At 43.2% G+C, this 20066-nt stretch overlaps 2 protein-coding genes across 2 annotated transcripts in view; one reads left to right on the forward strand and one right to left on the reverse strand.

Annotated features, from left to right (window-relative positions):
- LOC119656524 overlaps nt 1-20066 on the reverse strand; it is a 151192-nt gene that overhangs the window by 15613 nt on the left and 115513 nt on the right. The window lies entirely within an intron of this gene.
- Nucleotides 1765-13580, forward strand: LOC119656523 (protein phosphatase 1H). The gene is made up of 2 exons (XM_038062871.1): nt 1765-3349; nt 12662-13580. The coding sequence occupies exons 1-2, from the start codon at nt 2284-2286 to the stop codon at nt 13378-13380; spliced, it is 1785 nt and encodes a 594-aa protein (XP_037918799.1). The 5' UTR covers nt 1765-2283; the 3' UTR covers nt 13381-13580.

Here is a 20066-nt window from a genome sequence, read left to right on the forward strand (position 1 = left end):
TTTGCGAAACTAGCATAGTTCCAAGTATTACCTCACAATGTTCAATACGTTCAAATGGTAGCCTGAGTTGATATCTCTGAAAGGCATATCTGCACAATCTTGTGCTGTGCGACCAGGAAATGCAATTTGAGTCTTTCCTTTTCTCAGAGTTAAGTAAACTCCTCGATTTCAAAGCCACGTACAACCATGTATCACCGACAGTAAAATGGAATGCTTGAAAGTGTCTTGGTCGCAAGTCTGCCATTAGTCCTTCTTGACCCCTGCGACTGAGTACTCCATATTAGGTCGAGCTTTAATCTCTGGGACAGAGTACGAAAGCTGAAGCCGACCACGGCAAGAACGTGGTCCGATTAGGGCGGACGCCTCCTGGAAACCGACTCAACCACTTTACGAGGGCCTCTACCAGCGAGGCCTATACTATTTTAACTTTGACGTTGGAGTCTACCTAAAATCTTTCTTCCTGACATTTTGACTTGCGGCATCTGGTTTCTCTCTGAAATCCTTATGGTTTCAGCCGAGGATGAAATGCTGTGGCAGCGCGAACAATTTGTGTGGCGCATGCACTTAATTGTAAACGCTCTGTGGAGAGCTATTTGACCATGACTTCGAAGCAAAATAAAAAAGCTCTGACAGTTAAAGTCAAGAAAAAGAGAGTAAAGAAAACATTTCAAAAAAGGAGAGATCACCGCGAATTAATTCAAGAAATAGTGATAAGTGCATAATTAACATCAAAAAATAAAAATATAATACATAATATAAGAAAGGAAGCGTGAGAGCACCTTTTCTTTCATGCCTGTCACCCCCCTTAAGAAACCTACCAAACGCAGGTCGAGAGGTGGATAAGAGTCACTTCGGGGCGCTATAACCTTTTAATGGACAATGAGGGCCACGGTTCTTCATCGGTGTCAGAGAGAGGACCATCATTTTCCTCTTACTGGGAAATCAAACTTCGCATGATAATATCAAAACACCCCATTTGAAACGGGGGTTAACCATTACGATTTTTCAACGGCGTTTGCAAGAGAGGACCCCCGTTTCTCTCTTCATACCTTTTTTGCCCACCGCATGGAAAGGGTTCAACGTTAAACCCTATACTTATGGCATGGAAACCGGTCTAATTTGAGGCGCCATCTCTCACCCTCTAAGAGTACCCAACCTTTGCTGAATGAATGTGCGAAGTACTGTATAATTAAGAATCTTTTGCTAATCATTGAGGCCAAAAATTGGATTTCTGCACCGAAAATATCCGGTGATACGAATGGAGTGCCTTTTGCCACCACTACCAGTTCTAATTTTCCTTCTTTTTAAATTTCTTAAATTCGTTTAGTGTTCAAAATAGTGTTATATGTATTTTATATTACGCACCTATCGAAATATAAAATACCTAATCTGATAAAAATAACTTTTAATTAATCTCTGCTTTTGTCCCATGTCCAATAGTTTTGCCGCGCGGTGTCCTTGAAAAAAATTCCCACAAGTATCGAATGTATTCAATATGGGGGAATATTGCGATTCTGTAATGAATAATGTATTCCTGTGGGTGCCATACACACAAAACAGAAGCAAATAATCCCTTGCATTCTAAGCCTTCACAAAATATTTATAAATTTGTTCCGTTGCTCATCCCACGACCAACTTTTGAACACTTCCCACCATCACCCACAAGTTGAAAGTTGACTGTCAACTAAAAATTCCAACTAGGCAGCACTTCGCCATCTGAAATTCACCACAACCCGCGATGGTGAGCAGTTGATTACGTCAATTTGACGTTCGACATTTTACTTTTCCGTGTAAACGACCACGGGCAGGAGGTGGCTTTTTCTTTGCGGCCTCGCGCAGCAGCTGTTTGTGTTTGGGAAATATGGACCGTTGAATCATCGGAAAGTGACTAGAAGAAAGAAAATTGCATTCGTCCAATAACCCCGTGAAGAAAAATTGTGAGCGTGAACGTTAGTCGCCAAAGACCGGGCCGAGCGCCACGAAAACATGTCATTGTGTGGTCGCCGTGCGATTGCGATAAAAAGTGACTCAAACCGTGAAAAAATCAATGAAAAACATTCCATGACTGCGATGCAATAGTGATAAACAAGTTGAGGACGTGGAAAACTGGGATAGTGGTTGATGGCTGGTAGTTCTCCGTAGTCAATTGCGCGCAATGCATTTTTCATTAGAATCGTTCAATTTTCCGAGTGTTTGCGTAGAGTGTTAGAAACAAAGTAATTTCCGTGGGAATTGGAGCTATTTAGAGGTGCAGCTGATTAGGTAAAATAGAGCAGCTGCGCGATGTTTGCACGAATAAAGAAAAGTGTGTTGACGGTAGTGGCGCCAGACATTCCGGCGCTCCCGGACACTTCCGGTACGACTCGAGCCCACAACAGGTCATTGCCCGACAAATTCACGTACGCCCGGCCAGCGTTCCTTCAGCTGTTGACATACGACGAGCTAAAGGCTTCCGCCGATCACAACGTCCGCCCGATTATAGTTCCGCGTGATATTTCCATTCTGCCATGGAGCACGGGCTACGCAGAGTGCGTGAACTCCGGCAAGTCAGAGTGGAACGAGGACCAGGCCGCGTTCTGCCGGCAAGTGCTGACACATCCGAGCAAACAGCACCCTGATCTGCCGTACACATATTTCGGTATCTTCGATGGTCACGCAGGCTATGGTGCTGCCCTAGCTGCGTCGCACCAATTCCATCATATCCTGCACGAGAAGCTAGTTGACGTGATCGACATGCTGATGCCCAGACAGGACACGGGTCCGCCCAAACCAGACATCCTGCCCAGTCCGCTGGCATTCCAGCGGTCTGTCTCGAAAGACGAGCTTATCATCGGTGCCTTGGAGAGCGCTTTCATCGAGATGGACGCCCTCCTCGCGGAGGACCGCGACAAATATCGAAACGCCGGGGGCTGCACCGCCCTCGTAGCTCTCTTCATCCTTGGCAAGATGTTCGTCTCAAACGCCGGCGACAGTCGATCTGTTCTGTGCCAGAGAATGTCGAACGAAGTACTTAAGTCACACACGTCCAACATCTCTTCGAACGTGCCCAACAGCAAGGATAACTCCGATTCGCACGAGTCCAAGTGGGAGGACAAGAAACATATGCACATCTTCCCGATTCCGTTCTCGCATGATCACACACCAGATACGGAACGGCCGCGGTTGATGTCGACGGCAAAGCTGAACCCGAGCTTGATGGGAGGCGAATATGTTGCGATGGAGTATGCAAAGAGACCCGCCGTGAAGGATCTAGGACAGCGGATCCTCTATCGACAAGGGACGATGAAAGGGTGGGCGTATAAGACGTTGACAAGAGATGACTTGAAGATGCCAATTGTAATTGGCGAAGGTGAGTAGACGACTTTGCCAAAGATGTATTAGTTCAGGTGGTCACAGGTCGAATACAATACAGCGACGCGTATCGGAATATCCACATTAATATCGACAATATTTTATCACTAAATGTTAAATATTCGGCGAACCTGTGTATTTGCGCTTTGTAGTAACACAGGAAGACCTTTAAAACTGATAAGTAAATATTGCGGCGCATTCTGATAAAACTTACAAGGAAGGACTCATAGGGAAGGCTCTTCATTTTGATAATGTTAAAGTTGTAAGATGCAATGTATAGGGAGGAGGCTGGGGCGATTCCACTGTGTTGGACTTCGATCTGCGCAGGGAAATGTAGCAGCACTATCTCGATCGGTTCTTTATTTTTCAAATGTATTCAGTTCTGTAGGATCCTTCCAATCGGATTTTAGCGGTGGACGATCCTTTGTCAAACATCTCCACTATGTTCATAACACTTGCGTGCTCTCTCACTGAGTCATGAAACTTGGTCAGTGGGCTTTGGATTTGGAAAAGGAGGCAAACCAGATCGGGCTGAAGATAAATACCGTCAAAACCAAGATTCTCAGTCTGAATGCGCATCGCATCGGGCAGAACATTGAAAGCGTTGATCAATTTGTAAATTTTAGAAGCGTTTCTCCTGCCACCCGGGACACCGTTCATAAAGTTAGCCAACGCATTAACAGTGCTAAATCCGGCCTCACTGTTTTGTCTAAAGTTTGAAAATACGAAAATCTCAACACCATCAGTCGATGCAGGTCCACGCCAGTATTCTCTCTATTATATTAGAGTAGTTAAATGGAAAGGAACCATTGGTACTTAAAGGCTCGAAACTTTCCTCAATTTATGTCTGCATCGTGTCATTAGAGTATTCTTGCATAACACAGAAGAACTTGATCGCCGTATGGGCCAGAGAATCGTGGATGTGTTTATCAGGAAACGAGGGTGTGGGCTATGCCATGAAATGGAACCCACTATCTCAGGATAGTATACGAGTGAATCACGCTGGAGCTATGCGGCCTAGAGCAGTGGAGAAGGAATTTCTCAGAAAATCATGGAGCAATTTATTTCAACCGTAAGTTGATACTTGCTGCGACAACTCAACCTCACCTCATACGCTGTTTTCAAAGAATTTCTTGTATTATATCGGCCACGATTCAATCACCGATAAATGTCATCGTATGACAATGTTGATAGTTCTCACCATTTTATTGGCGGGACACCTAGATGGAGACGTCTCTTGTAGAATTCCCATTCTGAGCTAGTGAGTCATGTTCGGTCAGAATGCCAACAATACCGTCCGCAAGTCGTCCTACTTTTAATAATAATAATAATCGTTGGGGCAACAATCCAATTGGATCAGGGCCTTGAAGTGAAGTGAAGTGTATTACAGCACTTCATTCACTAAAGGATTATGTGTGTGGTGGGGGAGAAGCTACAGCTTCTGAGCACTCAGGCCGTGTTGGCCCCATTGTACTCGGCACCTCCGTCTAACGGAATATTCCGGATTCGTTAACGTATCCCAGGATGTGGCTGTGATGCTACCCGTCGCAATTGGGGTGCATCGGCACCAAAGATCTGATGCCTGATGCGTCCATAGACGGGGCATTCACATAGGAAATGTTCCGTGAATTCCGCTTCGTCAATACAGGCGGGACACGTATCATCTTGAGTAATTCCTATTCTGAACATATGCCCAGCTAGTGAATTATGACCTGTCAGAATGCCCACAATACACCTACAAATTCTCCTGCTTTTCGACAGGATAAACTTTGCGGTACCCATGTTCGGTTCTGGCAGGAAAAGTTTGGTGTGTCGAGCACCATTTAGGCTCTGCCACCTACCATAATGGGAAGCTTATTCCCAGTTTTTGAAAACAGACTTAGCCAATGCTAATGATACTCCAATTGTTGATTCTTTCGCTAAAGCATCTGAGATTTCATTTCCCTCTATGCCACAGTGGCCAGGTACCCAGAGTAGTTCCACCGTATTGAATCCAGAGGCAGAGTTCAAACGGTTTCTGCATTCCTGGACGATCTTCGAGGTGATCAAAGGACTACTCAACGCCCTCAATGTAGCTTGGCTGTTACTGCAGATTGCGAGGCACCTGCCCTTCAACCGCTCGTCAATCACTCAGTTTGCCGCCCTTAGGATCGCATAAACTTCGGATTGAAACATCGTCGAGAGGTAGACTCCGGCTCCAGAACCCTCTTCTGTTTTTGAGCCATCGATGTAGAAGACTTATATATCCCACCGCGCATTTCTCTGGGACTTCTCAGTTCTCTCCACGCTTCAGGGTAACTTCATATCTTCTACCAAATAGATGTATGGGGACACGAGAATCGGAAGGCATTGTAAGAACTGGATTCAGTCCTCCCAGTAACTCTTCCAATGCCCTGTGCTCCCCACATTCGTTGTTTCCCGATGAATATAATCGAATTAGTCTATGAGCTGCTCTCATTGCAGTGCTTTGAATAAATATATCCAGGGGCTGAAAATTGAGTAGCGCATTCAGAGCTGCGCCGGATGTCGTGCTCATGGCACCAGTGATACCCAGACACACAGTTCTTTGCAGTGCGGCTAGTTTACGGTGAAAACCTTTTTGTCTCATCTTAACACACCCCTTATCTCAGGGAGGCAAAGACCATCCAGGTTTCTCCTTTTTGTGAATAATACCATTGTGGTTTTATTTGGATTAACTGAAAGGCCATGTCTGAGGAACCAAGTGTCTTTCAAATCAACGGCACGTTGTATATTTCTAAACACCGTTTCAAGATCCCGATCAACAGCATAACAGTCACGTCATCAACATAAGCTTGAGCGTGTATTGGCAAATTTTGCAGTTCGCATAGTAGTAAGTCGATCAGCATATTCCACAGAAGTGGCGAAAGCATACCTCTTTGGAGGCGGCCCTTCCTAGTTTTTGCAGTCAGATTGCGATCGACACCCACCTCAGCGCACAGCAATTTCTGCGTTAGCATAGCATGGATCCACTTAATTAAAGCATCATCAATACCATGCTCTCTGGCGGTATCACAAAGTTTTTGAAAAGGCCCACAGTCAAAAGCCCCTTCAATGTCCACGAACACCCCCATCGCGTACTCACCATTCAAATTTGCATCCTTTATCCTTGTGACCAAAGAATGAGGAACAGACTCACAGGACTTTCCATGCTGGTAAGCATGTTGGTTTTCATTAAGTGGGTGCAACCTAAGTGCGTTTCCCGAATGTGACGCTCTACCAGTTCGTGCAAACCTTTCAGCAAGAATGAAGACAAGCTGATCTGTCTGAAGTTCTTTGGATTAAAATAGTCATCTTTTCCAGGTTTCGGTATGAAGACTACCTTAACCTTTTGCCAAGAGGAAGGCACGTAGCCCAGAGCAAGACATCCTCTCTACAGGATTATAGTACAGTATAGGAGGCAATGTGGTCAGTATTGCGCTCGTCCGAGAGTATTACCTTGATTTGACTCAGGTATTCATTCAGAGCTGAGTCGATAACCCAATATAAAACTGACACATAGATGAACATCAGCTTAATGATGGCAACGTATATCCACATTACCACATAAATTATAAATACTTAAGTCATGGCAACTTCTTCTCTTTATAAGTCAATATTGCGGACAATTACATATCTTCTATCAAAAAGATGTATGGGGATCAGCGAATTCGGTTATCGGGGTATCTCTTCAAATATTCTGTGCTTCTCACGTCCCCTTGTTTCCCCTTCGATCCAAACGAATTAGTCTATGGGAAGCTCTCATGACAATAGGATAGGAGATTCTGTCCTAAAAGTTTCCGGAAGGATTTTTAAAAAAATCGTTTATTCAATATTAACAAATTTTTTGGAACTTTTGAAATTATTGTCCAACTATTTCGATGCACCATTGTCAACGCTTCACCCAACTATTGATGGCGCCCTACAATCTCCTGCAGTGTGGTTTACCGCCTCCAATATCCCATGCCGAGTTCCTTTCAAAGTTCTTTTCTTCCATGGGAAGGAAAAGAACTCCGCTGGAGTCAGACGAGGACTGTACGGCGGTTATAGCAGTGTCGTCACACCCATTTTTACCAGCAATTCAGAGACAATAAACATGGTGCGGTTTGGCACTTTGCCATGGTTTAAAATCAAAGTATTGAACATTTTTTTTCGGACGCGTTGAATCCTTTGAGCGCTTCACAAGGGCTAGGAGATAATGTAGTGCATCACTCGAGGCTCTGCCGAGAATCATACTCAATAATCCATGACTGGTAGCCTGTTATTGTCTGTTAAAATTCGATGAAGCATTGTGTTCCATCTCCCGTACTCCTCTCCTCTTCAATCATCCGAAAACTTAATAATCGATTTTTATGTAAAGCTTGACCCACTTCTTGCACTAAATTCTCTATTTATGATGCAAACGGGCGTCCCGAGCGGTCGTCGTCATTGATTGACTCCCGGCTTTCCCTAAACCTCTTGTGTCCTATGGAAATTTGTCTTTTTTTCATCGTCTCGTCATCGTAGGCTTTCCGAATCATTTCGAGCGCTTCCGAACCGTTTTTACCCAGTTTCACACAACCTTTGATTGCACAACATTGCTCCAAAATGTGGTCAATTTTCTTCTCAATGAGGGTTCAGTAAGTATCTCTAGGCGGGCCGAAAACCCTGCCTCAACAATTGCCTCGAGGGACTGGCACCGATCTCGTTTCAAAACTTGCGACGCTTATCTAGAAACACCTACATGGTGTACGCCCCTTTCGGAATTGCGCCTCTACCTTGGATACCGAGAAGTGGAGAGCAGACGGAGAGAACCTTTCCTGGCGACTGTGATGCTCAAACAGTCTCTCCAGACATTTCAGCAAGAATGATATTAAACCTGTCTGAAATCATGTTTGTATAGTCGTCCTTATCTGGTTTCGGTATAAAAACTGCCTGGCAACATAGCTCAAAACAATATATAACAAAAAAATATTCCTTACAAGTCGCTCTAGGTGTCCTATACGCTCTTTTGCAATGGGTGGATAGTGCCATATCCCCCAGTGCCATATATTGTTTGTTTATTGGCAACCACGGCTCTCACTGTGTTCCAATTTCCTTTGCAACACTTTTGTGTTCAAAGATTTACAGAAAATATCTCTTTCCCTTCCATTTCTGTCGCCTGTTTTCCCAAATGGTGCGCTAATTCAACTCTCGAGTTCGTGAAGGTTCCATCCGGTTTTCTAAAAGAGTCCAACTTTGCCGACCCATCTCTTTTACGGAGTCTGCACAGCCTTGAAGCCTTTCCTTCGCCTTCCATTTTCCAGCAGTTTACTCTGAAGGAGTCTCGCTTTGAACGATTTATAGGCTTCTAATATTGATGCTGAGTTCCTGAAATTTGCATTTTCTTTTCGTAGTAGGGTAAGCCTCTTCAAAGCACCCCAAAAGTGTGCGATTCAGAGTTTTATTTAATCTTCTATCCCCAAAGGAGCCTTTCGCTTAGGCAGCTGCGTTGAGGTGGCCATTTGATGTTCGTTAACTTTCGCTTGCGTTTCGCTGGAGTAGGGAGCTCTGGCGACCAAATTGAAATGAGTCGGCTTCTGGATTTTGCTTTATTTCAGCAGTTCTACAATTTTTTATTTTTGCAAATATATATATATACTTTTCGGGAGCTACTTACTCCCTTCTTTAGAGCTTAGTTATCGTTTACCTATGGAGTGGTGAGACCAAACATGAATGAAAGGCAGACTACAAAGTCGGATCTAGCGCTATTAATTTTTCGAGCGACATTAAATTTTCGGACGCCTTCAGCAGAAAAAAAATTTCTTAGATATAATGGCAAAAAATCATCTGTCCATGAATGCGGATAAAAAAGTCCGATCATTCGTGAGACTAAGGTTTTGTTGTAATTTATTTTCTGTCTGATTTTGCTCGCGTCCTTCTATACACCTAAAGTCAGCCGGCCAAAATTCGCCACTCAGTAACAGCGTTCGCGATGGGGGTGTTCGTGGACATTGAAGGGTGTGTGCGCCTTTCCATGGTGCTGACGAAACTCTAAAAAGTGGATCTACGCTAGAAAGCAGAAATTGTTGTGTGCTGAACTGGGCGTTGATCGCTACTTAACAACGGAAGCAACGAAAGGCTGCTCTCAAGGAGGTGTGCTATCGCCACTTCTGTGGAGTAGCTGATCAACTCACTACTATGCGAACTGCAAATTCTGCCAATACACGTTCGAGCATATGCGGATGACGTGGTTGTGCTGGCTGTTGGTCGAGATCTCGGAATGGTGTGTAAAAATACACAACGCGCCGTTGATTTAATTGACAGTTGGTGTCTCAGGCATGGACATTCAGTAAATCCGAATAAAACCATAATGGTATTATTTACAAAAAGGAGGAAACTGAATGGTTTTTACCTTCCAGAGATAAAGGGTACAACCCTTCAACTCTCCGAAGAAGTGAAATATCTGGGAGTTGTTCTAGACAAGAAGCTTCTTTGGAACAAACATTTAGAGGTAAAGATGAGACGAGTTCTCACAGCCTATGGGCTGTGTAGGCGGAACTTTGCCTCGACATGGGGACTTAGGCCTCGCGTAGTAATGTATGGATATATGTTGCTCTCATTAGGGCGATATTCGCTTATGCATCCGTAGTGTGGTGGGTTAAGGTGAAACAGAAGAGTTTTCGCTGTAAACTAACAGCACTGTCTGGGTATCACCGGTGCCATGAGCACGACATCCGGCGCAGCTCTGAATGCATTACTCAATTTGCAGCCTTTGGACTTGTTTATTCAGAGCACTGTAATGAGAGCAGCACATAGACTAATTTGACTAGATCTATGGGAAAACAAGGGATGTGGGGGGCACAAAGCACTGGAAGAGTCATTGGGAGAACTTAATCTAGTTTTCGCAATGCCTTCCGATTCTCAGATTCCCATGCATCTGCTTGGTAGAAGATATGATGTTATTTTGAAACGGAAAGAAAACTGGGACGAACTCGAAAAATGCGTGTCAGGATATATTGACGTCTTCTACACCGATGGCTCAAAGCCAGAAAATGGTTCTGGGGCAGGAGTCTACCTCTCGAATAAAAACGAGAAGTGGGCTTTTCCTTTGGGATAATACACAACGGTCTTTCAGGCTGAAGTGTATGCGATCCTAAAGGCTGCAACCTGGATGATTGACGAGTGGTTGAAGGGCAGGTGCATCGCAATCTGTAGCGATAGTCAAGCTCCATTGAGTGCGTTGAATAGTATTTTGATGACTTCAAAAATCGTTCAGGGATGCAGAAACCGATTGAATTCTGTTTCTAGATTCAATACGGTGGATTTACTTTTGGTGGCTGGTCCTTGTGGTGTAAAGGGAAATGAAATCTCGGATGGTTCAGCAAAAGAGGCTTCAACTTTCCCCATGCCCGGACCGGAACCAGCAATTGGGGTGTCGGTAGCATTGGCTGATGCTGCTATAAAAAAACTGGGAACAAGCTTCCCATAATGACAGGTGGCGAAGCCTTAATACTGCTAGACAGACCTAACTCTTCCTTGTCAAAACTAAACAAACATACTGCAAAGTTCATGCTGTCGAAAAGCAGGAAGACTTGTAGAAGTATTGCAGGCATTGTGGCATTGTAATTCAGTAGCTGAGCATATGTTCGCTTCGGTTGAATGCCCTTTGGAAGATGAAGCGTAGATCTGAACTCCACACGCTCTTCTAAAATAATCTGAAGTGTCTTGATGTAGCTAGTACAGGAGGATACATACCGAAAACTAACCCGCTCCCTATCGATCAAATTTTCATGGTGTTCTTTGGTGCATTCCAAGATTAATATAGTTATCCTTGCGCCAATAGAAAGCACGAAAATACCCCTCCAATATCGCAATCAGGACAAGGGTCCTCTTTGGAAACTTATTAACACTTCATTCCGCTTTTCCAATTCCTGAGAAAGATTCCGTAGCCTATATAACGATGTTTGTGAACCGGTGGGCGGTTCTTTTAGTCCCTTAGTAAGACAGAACAAGTCGGGAAACCGGAAGCTGGACGCTTCAGGTACGAAAGGTTTTGTGTATTTCTTAGTACGTAGCACGTAATATATGCATATGTCCACTTTCGGGTGATATTGACATTGATAGTCTTCAATTTTCAAAGAAGCAACAATTTCGACGTATTATAAATTTGTTAGTAATAGTGCGATTTCCATCAAACTTGGTATGATCATGCTCTACATTATAGCCTACATCACTGCAGAATTGCCGCTAGGATGAATTTAAGGGGGGTTTCCAGCCAATTACAAAAAATTATAGTAATATACTATTATTAACTTTCTTTGAACAGATATCGGTATGAAAGGTATTTCGGAGCCAAGGCACCATATAGTGGCTGCCTCAGATAGAGTGATTGCGTAGGTCAGGACGTCGAAGAGCTGAGGAAGATGATGATAAAAAAGATCTCAAATTCCGAGGATTATCATATAAATGCAGAGAGACTGTGAATCCCGTCTATTTCACTTCTATTTACGATGACTTGGAAGTTTCGCCCTTTTTTCCTTCAATAGTGAATTTCCTTTTGCCATGGTGCACATTGCGCTGTACTTCCCGAGATTTGTCATGGCATCGCAAGTCGGACGCATTACTTTCACCACATCACACAACGACCAATAGAATCTTTAATTTTTCCCCTTGTCACGATTTCCTAGTCTCAATCCAGGTTTTGTGGCCTCTTCAGGATATGGCCGACAAACTAGGTAACGCATCCTATTCGAGGTTTTACTTGGCAGGTCGAAGTTCTGCAACCTTCCGAGGAACTGCGGATGTAACACCCAAGCGAAAAAAAGCCCATGCCAATACGCCGCTTGTCACGCACATCCGAAAGACATTGATCCCATTGTTCGTACAGTGTCGGCCAGTTGAAACCCAACTAGCATGGTAGCAAGTTCTCTGCTCGACTTTAAGGACGGCAAAATTAATCCTGTTCCAGGTTTACAGTCATCGGAAAGAGAAAGATGAAGAGAGACAAGAGTGCTCACTAAAGCCCTAGGTCCGACTGTACCTGAATATGGCCGCTGTGCTGTGAAAAAATATAAATTAACGACTCGTACATTTGTTGGCACGGTAGAGGATATTGTGTGCTCATCCCCGTTCCTCTCAAACCAAATCGTTACTGTACAATGATAAAGTGGATCTTTATCATCATTATATCATTATATCCCATATGTGGTTTCGTAAATCATTCGCTTTTGAGAGTTTTTATGATATCACAACAATATCAAATGGTGGTTACTAATACATACTGTTTTCCCTCTTTATAAAATCAACTTTCTTAACAAAATTAGCTCATCTATTGTTTCATATTCCATTTCAGGTAAACGCAGCAGACTAATGGGCACGATTGGTGTCACACGTGGATTTGGCGATCACGACTTACGCGCCATTGGTAGTGGTCTACCAATTAAACCATTCCTATCTCCACATCCGGAGGTAAATTATCGCGACCTGACAAAAGTTATATCAATTCCCGAAGAAAACAATGAGGACGGTGACTATGGCATTCTAATAATGGCAACCGATGGCCTATGGGACGTCATTGACACCGAGACCGTCAGTAAAACGGTCTTTACAACTTTATCGAAGTATCCTACTGAGAAACATCGCTACACTATGGTTGCCCAGGAACTTGTAGCTAAATCTCGCGGTCGTATCAACGAATCCGGCCATTGGCGCCTTGCAGACAGCAAAGCGGCTGCAACGGTCGACGACATTTCCGTCATAGTTATACCAGTCTATCAGTATTATAAGGAATATTTAGAGTGGGAACGAAAGTGCAAAGAAGATTTGGAAAAGAAGAAATCAATGCCCTCGCCTGCATCTTTCGAGACCAGTGTTACTACTAACGGAACAGTTAGTGGGGATGAAGAAGATGAGAGGGCCGAAATAGCCGGCGACGGGTATGATGCCGACGGTGAAACTGCGACTACAACAACCCCTTGTGATACGATTTCATCAACTACGAATGATGAGGAAGAGGGAAAAGCGACTGCCGAAAAGGAAGTAACATCAACGGACCCAAGCTCCGGAACGTAGGATTAAACAAAAATTATTTAATGAAGTTTATAAATAATTAACAATTGAAACAATAATAATATATTAAAGATTAAATAACTTAAATTGGAAGAATAATAGCGAATAATTTCTATTGATTTAATTTTTCGAACAAAGCGAAGCTACTATTTGGAACAATAATGATTATTGCATTGAAATATATATTGTATTCAGAACAGAGACCTCCGTCGTTATCATCTGTGATTGCCAGTGTTTCCTTGAACTTGATGCACCGATTGCATATCTCCCGATGCGTTCTGCGGGAGTTTAAGTGAGAAAGCGTACGCACGCTAGTGGCTGGAAGTAACTATAACCGCTCAAAACCAACCAAAGTACATCTGTACTCACTACAACACTCCCGAATTAATTCCCTACGAAATGCAAATATATACATAATTGTTTCCAAGCGAGGAGAAGGTATTTCATGCTTTCCTAGCAGTTACTTTGCATGCAAGCAATTACAAGTGCGTTATCTACCCCGGCTATTGTGACACAATTAATAGTATCGTATACGGGTCGTTTCTTATCAGCTGAGCGACATTTTTCTATATATCTAAGTCATATATGTACACGAAGCGAGTGGAAAGCATAGTAAACTGCGTTGTTTACTAGACTTGGTGATAAGACTCCGCTAACATGGAAAAACTCTAGCAAAATGCACTACCGAGTTCATATTGGAAATTATACTCTGGTTTGTTTGGCTTTGAATACGCAATGCAATATATTCACTTTTGACGTATATACGACTGTACATATTGCAGATGTTCCGACGATTGGAAGGTTAATCTTAATTCTTAGAACCAGTCGGTAATCGGATTTTCAGTATTATCGAAATTACTGGCTGTTTGCCGAGGTGACTTAGATTCTTTGAAAAAAGTTGCGTGTCTACAGATGGAACTATCTATTATTTGAGCAGGCATCAGTTTGTCTACATGAAGATTAACCTCGTAATACAGCCTTTATCGTTTCTAGATATGATAAGTAAATATCGTGATAAATATTATAAATAAAATGCAAAGTAAGTAGTAAGGCTATGAAAACTCGGTTTTAGAACATCATATGAAAAAATGTCGCTTCAAGCTGGATGGATGGATGAACAATAAATCGCCTAAATAACAATTCCTTTGGTGTACTAGGCAAAACATCTTTGGTTTTACTAAGTTCCAATGGAATGTAAGGATTCCGGTTAATAGAAATGACATCAAATTTTTAACACGAACGGGAACTTAGGTTATTGTATTCGTGAGGGAAGAAGGTTCTACTTAATCCAAAATATATAATTCATCAAAGATAGATTGTATGTATACAATTCGTATAAAGCCAATCTTTTGTAGGTATAACTTCAAAATGGACAAGTTCTTATTGAACAAAAAAACATACTCGTCCTAATACTTATGTATATTGCGTCAACCACACCTACGCCCCCATCATTCGCGGTTACCTAAAATGCCCTTCAGTTCTCCGCACGACTCGAAACGCTCACACTCCTCCTCCACTGTTCTGCGCCAAGTGTGATCCGGCGAAATCGGATCTAGCTGTTAATGCGTCAGACAACATCCAGTTTGGAACCACCGTCGGCAGAAACCACGCTTCTTAGATATACAAATTGATCGTCTCCGATGCTCCAACCATTAATGCAGATAGGGAGAGTGAGATGATCCGTCAGATTGACAACATTGGTTTTGGTGGTGTTTATCCTGAATCCAACGTTGCTTGCCTTTTTTCCAAAGCCAGAGCCATTTGGCTGAGATCCATAACCATGTTAGAAAGCAAACAGATGTCATCAGCGTAGTCGAGGTGTTCGAAGAAAGATATCATCGCCCATTGAATTTCTCCTCGTCCTCCAAACAAGGTAGCATGAAGAACGTCACCAATAACGAACAGAAATAATATCGGTGACAGGATACAGCCTTGGTGAATTCCGTTTTGGACCTCTTCCGAGATTTTTCTTCGGAGCAGTACGTGATATTTAGCGCCATCATATGTGGCTGTGAATGCGCTCCTCCGTGGAGGACTCCAGATACACACCCTATTCACGCTATCGAAACTTTTATCGGATGAAGAGTAGGTGCAACGAAGATCTAAACTCCGCGCACTGTTCCAAAATGATCCGTAGGGTGTTGATGTGGCTAATGTAGGAAGATCCGCGGCGGAGACTGCCTGCTCTCTGTCGATCAAACTTTCGAGATATCCTTTGATGCGTTCCAGGATTATTTTAGCTATTATTTGTATGATGGCAGGGAGCACGCAGATACCCATCACACTGTCACACTCAAAATGAGTCTCCTTTGGAATCTTAACGATCATCCCCTTCTTCAACTCTCTGGGAAAGGTCTCGGATGCCCAAGATATTCGCATGAGTGGAAGCAGGTCTGTAGAAACTGCAAGTGCAGCAATAAATAACTCTGCTGGTAGACCGTCAACCCTAGCAGCTTTACTTCGTTTTAGAGCATAGATGGTCGAAATGTTTGGAGAAACAATCCGTACCCGCTTTTTAGGGTTACTAGTTATTTCATACACACGCGGAGGAATCTCACCGGATGTGATACGGTTTAGAATCGTGGTGAGGTGTTTTTTCCATCTCTTCAGTTCTCCGTCATCGTGAATGCCGGCTGTTGACGTTCACACGGCCATCGAATGATTTACGACCGCATGGAAGCTCTTTCGTGATGCGGTATACATTCGGGAAATTATTGCGATCTGCGGCATCTTCCGCCTCCCTGACCCGACACAATAGCAAATTCTCTCTTGTCACGACGTATAGTACGCTGAACTTCCCGGGATTTCGCTCATTATCTGCTTCCATGATTTTGCAGTCAGGCAGATCTTATGATGCCGTTTTGAGAGGGGGATAACGAACTGTGTAGCACTCAACAAAAGAGCAAATTTGATGGCGGTCCAATGCTCAACGATATTCCCAGGCGGGTTACTCAGTATATATGCCGTCGGATCAGCAAGGTAACCCACCCAGTGCCAACCAATAGTTGGATCATACAAGCAGTCGAAGTTCAACTTATAGGATCGCAGTTCTCTAACCCTGCAAGAAGTGGCGTGCGCAACACGCAAGCGAGGCCGTGGAAGTTGCACAAATCCACGAACCTTACACAATTACCTCCCAGGTCAAGAGAGCGTTTGACCTCACGGTAGTCGTCAGAAGCAACTGATTTCGCGTTTGTTACCCCTTGGCTTTCCAGAATACAAATGCACATTGCCGCAAGAGGCGGAAAAATACTTTTCAGAGTTCCAAAATCTTACTTCGTTTGAGTCTAGAATATCTAGGAATTTCTGGTCAAGTTCGAAAAAGCGAGCATTTTGAGGGCCATCGTTACCATTATTCAGGAGCATACTCTACTACCATCCAATCATACTTCGTTTTCGATAGCCAATGGTCGAAGTCGTGAGGCCAGTCCTTATCCGAGGCGTTGTTAACGTTTCGGTAGCAATGAAGTTTCAAAATTCGTAGGTTGTTCATCCACAAATATCTATCTTTTTTAGTCGCCTGTTACGACAAGCAGGAAACATTTTGAGTGTATTCTTAAGCGCCAACTCATAGGGCGCAATCAACCAAACAAAAACAGTAAAACCAACCATCAAAATCAACCCAGATGAAAGTATGTCGAATATACGTGCATCGTCTTAGTTCATCATATTGCATTTACCGAAACTACATGCTGTTTAAGTATGTCGTGGTTAAATCCCCACAGCCCATTTGTGAAAGTATATCGAGGAATAACACACGCATTGATTCATTGCCTTTGCTTTGATATGTATGCAGAGTAATAACCTTTATCCACATTAACCCTGTTTTATTTAATGTAGGAATGACTGTCATGGAACTAGTTATTTTGAAATCACTTCCTACAATTAAAAATTCACCCCATCACCATTCAGTAAAATGACAGTGACAAATCGGACCCGTATTCCATCATCATCAACGGCGCAACAATCGGTATCCGGTCTTGGCCTGCCTTAATAAGGAACTCCAGACGTCCCGGTTTTGCGCCGAGGTCCACCAATTCGATATTCCTCAAAGCTGTCTGGCGTCCTGACCTAAGCCATCGTTCCATCTTAGGCAGGGTCTGCCTCGTCTTCTTTTTCTACCATAGATATTGCCCTTATAGACTTTTCGGACTGGATCATCCTCATCCATACGGATTAAGTGATCCGGCCACCGTAACCTATTGAGCCGGATTTTATCCACAACCGGACGGTCATGGTATCGCTCATAGATTTCGTCATTGTGTAGGCTACGGAATCGTCCATCCTCATGTAGGGGGGCCAAAAATTCTTCGGAGGATTCTTCTCTCGAGCGCGGCCAAGAGTTCGCAATTTTTCTTGCTAAGAACCCAAATTTCCGAGGAATACATGAGGACTGGCAAGATCATAGTCTTGTACAGTAAGAGCCCGAATTTCACTCGTGAATATATTAGAGTTCTGATTCCTTGTTCTGTTGGCTCTCTCATAATTTCGGGTCGTGGAAAATTTTCAATTGTGGGGATTGTTATCAATATAAGCCAAGAAGTAGAAAATAGATACCCTCCTAAGTGGAAGATGATGTTTGTGAGCTCAGAAAGTAATATGATATCAGAATACCTAGTAGGGAGATATATCGCACATCTCCAAATTGTATCGGTCAAAAATTGCTAGAAAAACTTAACATTGATCTTTGCGAACGAAGACCTCGTTTATCAAAAGACATGCAAAACCGCGCTTTTTTTATGATTTTTTGACTGCATGAAACTAGATAATCACAACCGATAACAGCTATGACGATGAAATCCGCGCAATAACAACAGAGCTTATTTCAGCTTACAAAAACTGTTTCCCTCGAAACGTCTCACCATAGGGTCAAAGCTCTTACTGTACAGTCCTTATGTCTTCCACGGAGACTTGGGTTCTTAGCAAAACAAATTGTGAATTCTTGGCCGCGTTCGAAAGAAGAAACCTCCGAAGAATTTTTGGCCCCCTACATGAGGATGGACGATTCCGTAGCCTCTATAACAACGAAATCTATGAGCGATAACATGACCGTTAGCTAAGGATAAAATTCGGCTCAACAGGTTGCGGTGAGCGGATCACCTAATTCGTATGGATGAGGATGATCCAGCCCGGAGAGTTTATAATGGCAATATCTATAGTAGAAAAAGAACCCTCGTCTTCAATAAAACACATTCACAACTTTGAAATACTTTTAATAATCGAAAACACCGACCACTTGTTTGAACATTCAGAGCTATATTCAATACATATGTCAAAACTTCGCTAGTAATTAGAAGAAAAATGTAGCTTGAACATATTTTGCACATTGCCTCCAATCTACTTTTATCTAAGCGGACGAACTCCGACAATGAAAGTGTGTAGAATTAAAAATATGCATGCACATAGTGCTAAAAATTGTATAATAATTCGAAGCAAAACCGCATTAACTCGAAGCATGGTCCTCAATTTTTCGAGTGTTATAATTCAAAAATTATATAATATAAGTCGAAGTGTGATCTTCTTCTTTTTCTTCAGCCTTTGCCTCGTTCATAAGCGGGGTCGGCTCGTCATGATTTGGCTCGATCGAATGCCTGATCTGGGTGCAATCTCGAGGCTTTTAAATCCCCATCCAGCGTATCAAGCCATTGTTGTTTCGGCCTCCCTTTTGGTCGTTTACCATCGACTTTGATGTTCAGACCAATCTTGGCAAGTAAATTCGCGTTAGCACGAATTGTGTGACCATAACATCGAAGACCCCTCTCTCGCAATTTTTCCACGCAGATATCCTTATTTCGGATGTGATCAAAAGGTGTCACGCGACTAGTCCAACGTGATAAGCCGAGGTATACCTGTATATGATTTTTCACAATCAGTGCATGTTATCTGATAGACGTCACTTCTCCCGCTATCTTCCTTAGGGTCCCTGACGCTTCCTAATCGTGTCTTCAGTTGATGCGGTCTGCTGGTAGATATCACTTCGATGTTGCGTTTCCTTAGGATGTTTTTTAAGCTACCAGGTGAAAAAGAATGCTGAATACCGACTAATGCTGCATTCTCAAAGGACGCGGCACGCGCAGAGACTTATCACTAACTCCGGCGAGCGGAAAAGCGACTTCACAGACGGGAAAAGGAAGCCTGGGAATACCAAGAAGTCTGTGAACTCGAAAAGTACAGGGAGCAACTGCACCAGGCGCTCAAGTTTTACCAACAAGTCAGCAGGATGAAGCCTTACATGTTCATTCTGCCGAGACAAAGAGGGAAATCTGATTTCCGACAGAATGGGCATATTGGAGCGATGGGTTGAGTACTTTGATGAACTACTGAACAACCAGAACATCTTCGAGTTGGAGGTCCCGCCAACTGAAGACGACGGACAAATACTGCCAAACAGTCCGTGCAATTCATCGGCTTAAATATCATAAGTCGCCAGGATCCGATGGAATTTCAGCCGAATTGGTTAAATATGGAGGCGACCAATTACACCAAGTGGTTCATCAATTTGTGCTCAAGGTGTGGGACAGCGAATGAATGGCAACGAGGCATTATCTGTCTCATACATAAAAAGGGAGATATCACATAGTGCAGCAACTACAGACGTATCACGTTGCTGAGTACCATCTATAAGATATTCTTCGCTATCTTGCTAGCCCGAATAGCTCCATACGCCCAGAAAATCATTGGCCCATACC

The sequence above is a fragment of the Hermetia illucens genome, chromosome 5, assembly GCF_905115235.1.
Source record: "Hermetia illucens chromosome 5, iHerIll2.2.curated.20191125, whole genome shotgun sequence".
Classification (NCBI taxonomy): domain Eukaryota; kingdom Metazoa; phylum Arthropoda; class Insecta; order Diptera; family Stratiomyidae; genus Hermetia; species Hermetia illucens.

What these genes read in the sequence shown, in the direction of transcription:
- LOC119656523 (XM_038062871.1), top strand. Translation starts at nt 2,284, where the DNA reads ATGTTTGCACGAATAAAGAAAAGTGTGTTGACGGTAGTGGCGCCAGAC. An exon ending in GCCAATTGTAATTGGCGAAG is followed by an intron (nt 3,350 to 12,661) that starts GTGAGTAGACGA and finishes ATTCCATTTCAG; the next exon opens with GTAAACGCAGCAGACTAATG.